The following is a 3644-nucleotide window of genomic DNA, read 5'->3' on the forward strand; positions in this document are numbered from 1 at the left end:
CTGCTGTTTATTATTAAAATTGTTCTTTTGTAAAGTTGTAGAGAGTTCTCCACTCTGCAGACATTTCATAACCCATACCAACTGCTTTTTCCTCAGGTAGCAATGAGAGTAGGTTTAAAAACAAAAGGCTTAATTGCTACAAAACCACGAAAAGGTAAATTCAGTCTAGTCTAAACCCTCCTAGAGACAGAGAAATAGAAAGAACACAGACTTTGAATTTGAGTGAAGTTTGAAATCTGGTTTAACTCCTTATTAGGATAGATTCTTGAGCACTTTAACTTAAACTATAATGCCTCTTCTTTGTGATACGGGTCAAAAACTAGTATTTGATTCTGATTACAATAAGAAGCAGAATTAGCACAGCCTGCTGGCTCCTTCTCCTAAGATCAATGGTAGGTGGGGGAACTATTGAAACTTAGAAACCTGAGGAATAAAAGAGACAACTGTGGGAAGCACTTGGAGAGAGGGAGAGCTGTTTGAAATATTGTGTAGATAGGAGATGGGGTCCAGCCAGGGGGATCAGGAAGGCTAAATTAGGAAAAGCCCCTTTCCGTCCCTGACGCCGCCGAGGTCGCACGCGCGAGGCTTCTCTGCCGCCGCCAAGATGCACTACGTCGCCTCCTACCTGCTGGCCGCCCTTGGGGGCAATACCTCTCCCAGCGCCAAGGACATCAAGAAGATCCTGGACAGCGTGGGCATCGAGGCGGACGACGACCAGCTCAACAAGGTCATCAGGGAGCTGAACGGCAAGAACATTGAGGACGTCATTGCCCAGGGTATCCGCAAGCTGGCCAGCGTGCCCTCCGGCAGGCCTGTGGCCGTCTCTGCTGCCCCAGGAGCTGCAGCTCTTGCTGTGGGCTCTGCCCCAGTCGCAGCAGAGGAGAAGAAGGAGGAGTCGGAGGAGTCAGATGACGACATGGGATTTGGCTCGTTTGACTAGAGTCCCGCTCCCCTGCAAATAAAACCCTTTTTGCGTAAAACAAAACAAAACAAAAAAGAAAAAAAAAAAAAATAGGAAAAGCCCTTTGAGTCCAGCTGTTGTCTTGACACCATCAATGCCCACTCCTTAAAACTCAGCACGGCTGCACAGACGCTCTCAGAGAGGAGCAGTGAAAAGTAGCACAGGTATTCAGTCCCTTACCCCTTCCTTCTCAAACCTCAGTGGGGAAAGTCTCCTCCCCAACATCGGGGTGAGGAGAAGCAGCCGAGAATAAAATACTCCCTGAAGAGCTGTTCAGTGTAGAGGAAGAGTGATGACCGGTGCTTTTCTGTAGTTCTTCACACGAGAGCTTTCCCTCTTCTCCTTTGAACTCACCTGGGTTGTCACAAAAAAGGGTTCTGATGTTCATCCCTTTATCTTAACACGGACCTTGACAACAAAGAAGTACAACCACTTCAGAAGAAAACAGTGAAGTAAGCTCCAGAGATCAGCTGTACAACACAGTACCTACAATTAATAGTAAGGCATTCTGCACCCCAAAATTCATTAACTGTAGATCTCATGTTAAGTATTCTTACCAAAAAAGGGGGTGGGGTGGGGATACAAGGAAGCTTTTGGAGGTGATGGATAGGTTTATTCCCTTGATTGTGGTGGTGGTACTGTGAGTGTATTCATCTGTCCAAACCCACCAAATTGTATAAATTAATTATGTACAGTTTTTTGTATACCAGTTATACCTCAATAAAGCTGAAAAAACAAAAGAAACAATGAACTATATAATGGATACCATCAGAGGCAGAGATATTAAACAAAACAGACCCACACACCTATGGTCAGCTAATCTATGACAAAGGAGGCAAGGATATACAGTGGAGAAAAGACAGCCTCTTCAATGAGTGATGCTGGGAAAACTGGACAGCTACATGTAAAAGAATGAAATTAGAACACTCCCTAACACCATACACGAAAATAAACTCAAAATGGATTAAAGACCTAAATGTAAGCCTGGACACTATAAAACTCTTAGGGGAAAACATAGGAAGAACACTCTTTGACATAAAAAAGAGCAAGATCTTTTTTGACCCACCTCTAGAGAAATGGAAATAAAAACAAAAATAAACAAAACAGAACAAGAAATTTTATAGTAAATATAATATCTATAATATTGATATGAAACAAAATTTTAAAAAATAATTTAAGATGTCTAGTTAGAAATATTGGGTATGAAAAGACAATTTTCAAAATGAACCAATACTGCATAGCAAAAAATTAACTTTACCCAAAGAGATATTTGGTCTTTGGGAAATAACCTGTAAATGCTTGGAATTCCCCAAATGATGGAAGTGTCATTCCTGATAGTCCCCTTGAAACTGAAAGCTTATGCTAATAAGATGACTCAGGGTGAGGGCTGCCCAGAGCAGAAAGACCAACCTTGCGATTAGAGGGTTGGAGTTTGAGCCACATGAAATCAGCCCAACCTTGGGGCGGGGTGGGGGGTGGGGGTGGGGCTGGAGATTGAGTTCAATTGTATGGGCAATAACTCAATCAATAATGGTTACGTAATGAAGCCTCAATAAATACTTTGGACACCGACACTGGGCTGAGCTTCCTAGGCTGGCAGTGCTCTGCGTATTGCCACATATCAAAGTCAGAAGGGTAACGAGCCCTAAGGACACAGAAGTTTTGCATTTGGGGAGCCTAGTCCTAGTCCCAGATTCCATCCTCTGCATCTCCTCCTTTGTCCAGTTCTGATTTGCTATCTTTTTGCTATAATAAAACTATAATCATAACTACAACACTTTCCTGAGTTTTGTAAGTCATTCTAGCAAATTATTGACTCTGGGGAAGTCCATGGTGACCCTTGAATTTATAACTAGGTAGTGTGAAGTGAGGGTATCCCTGGGGACACATAAACTTGCAGCTAGTGTCAGAAATCCTGGGCTGACTTGGCAGTCTGGAGGACTATGCCCTTAATCTTGTAGTTGGGCTACCTATGAGTAAATACACTGGTAAAGAAAAAAAGTGAATACAGCAAAAGAACAAATTACTGGGTGGGAACATCGTATTAAGGACTTATTCCAGAAAAAAGCAGGAAAGGCAAAAAACTGATAAAAATTTTAAGTGCCAGTGTCTGAATAATAGGAATCACAGAAGTAAAAAACATCCAATAGAAGAAAATATTGGGGGGGATAATTGAGCTAAATTCCCCAGAATAACAGGAAGGGAAGGAAGGAAGGAAACATATGACTGGAAAACTCTATAGAATGTCAAAAGAGAGATGAAAAGCCATTTTATAGGAAAATTTAAGAAAATCAAAGATAAATAGAAGATTCTAAAATCTCCGGAAAAACAAAAAAAGAGAACATCATATTCAAAGGGAAAGATTTATTGACCTCAGTCTTCTTAACTGCAACACTGGAGTTGAGAAATCAATAAAGGAATATTTTTAAAGAATTAAAGGTAAATAATTTTGTTTGTTTTGTTGAAGTATAGTTGATTTACAATATTTCAGGTATACATCAAAGTGACATATATATATATATATTCTCTTTTTCAGATTCTTTTCCATTATAGGTTATTAAAAGACACTGAATATAATCCCCTGTGCTATATAGTAGGTCCTTGTTGGCTATCTATTTTATATATAGTAGTGTATATCTGTTAATCCCAATTCCCAATTTATCCCTCTCCACTAAATGCAAAT

At 40.6% G+C, this 3644-nt stretch overlaps 1 protein-coding gene across 1 annotated transcript; it reads left to right on the forward strand.

Annotated features, from left to right (window-relative positions):
- Positions 1-551: 551 nt before the first annotated feature.
- Positions 552-940, forward strand: LOC133105423 (large ribosomal subunit protein P2-like). Its single transcript, XM_061211404.1, has one exon. The coding sequence runs from the start codon at positions 605-607 to the stop codon at positions 938-940; it is 336 nt and encodes a 111-aa protein (XP_061067387.1). The 5' UTR covers positions 552-604.
- Positions 941-3644: the final 2704 nt, after the last annotated feature.

The sequence above is a fragment of the Eubalaena glacialis genome, chromosome 14, assembly GCF_028564815.1.
Source record: "Eubalaena glacialis isolate mEubGla1 chromosome 14, mEubGla1.1.hap2.+ XY, whole genome shotgun sequence".
Taxonomy (NCBI): domain Eukaryota; kingdom Metazoa; phylum Chordata; class Mammalia; order Artiodactyla; family Balaenidae; genus Eubalaena; species Eubalaena glacialis.

Coding starts and splice junctions, on each gene's coding strand:
- LOC133105423 (XM_061211404.1), top strand. CDS start 605: ATGCACTACGTCGCCTCCTACCTGCTGGCCGCCCTTGGGGGCAATACC.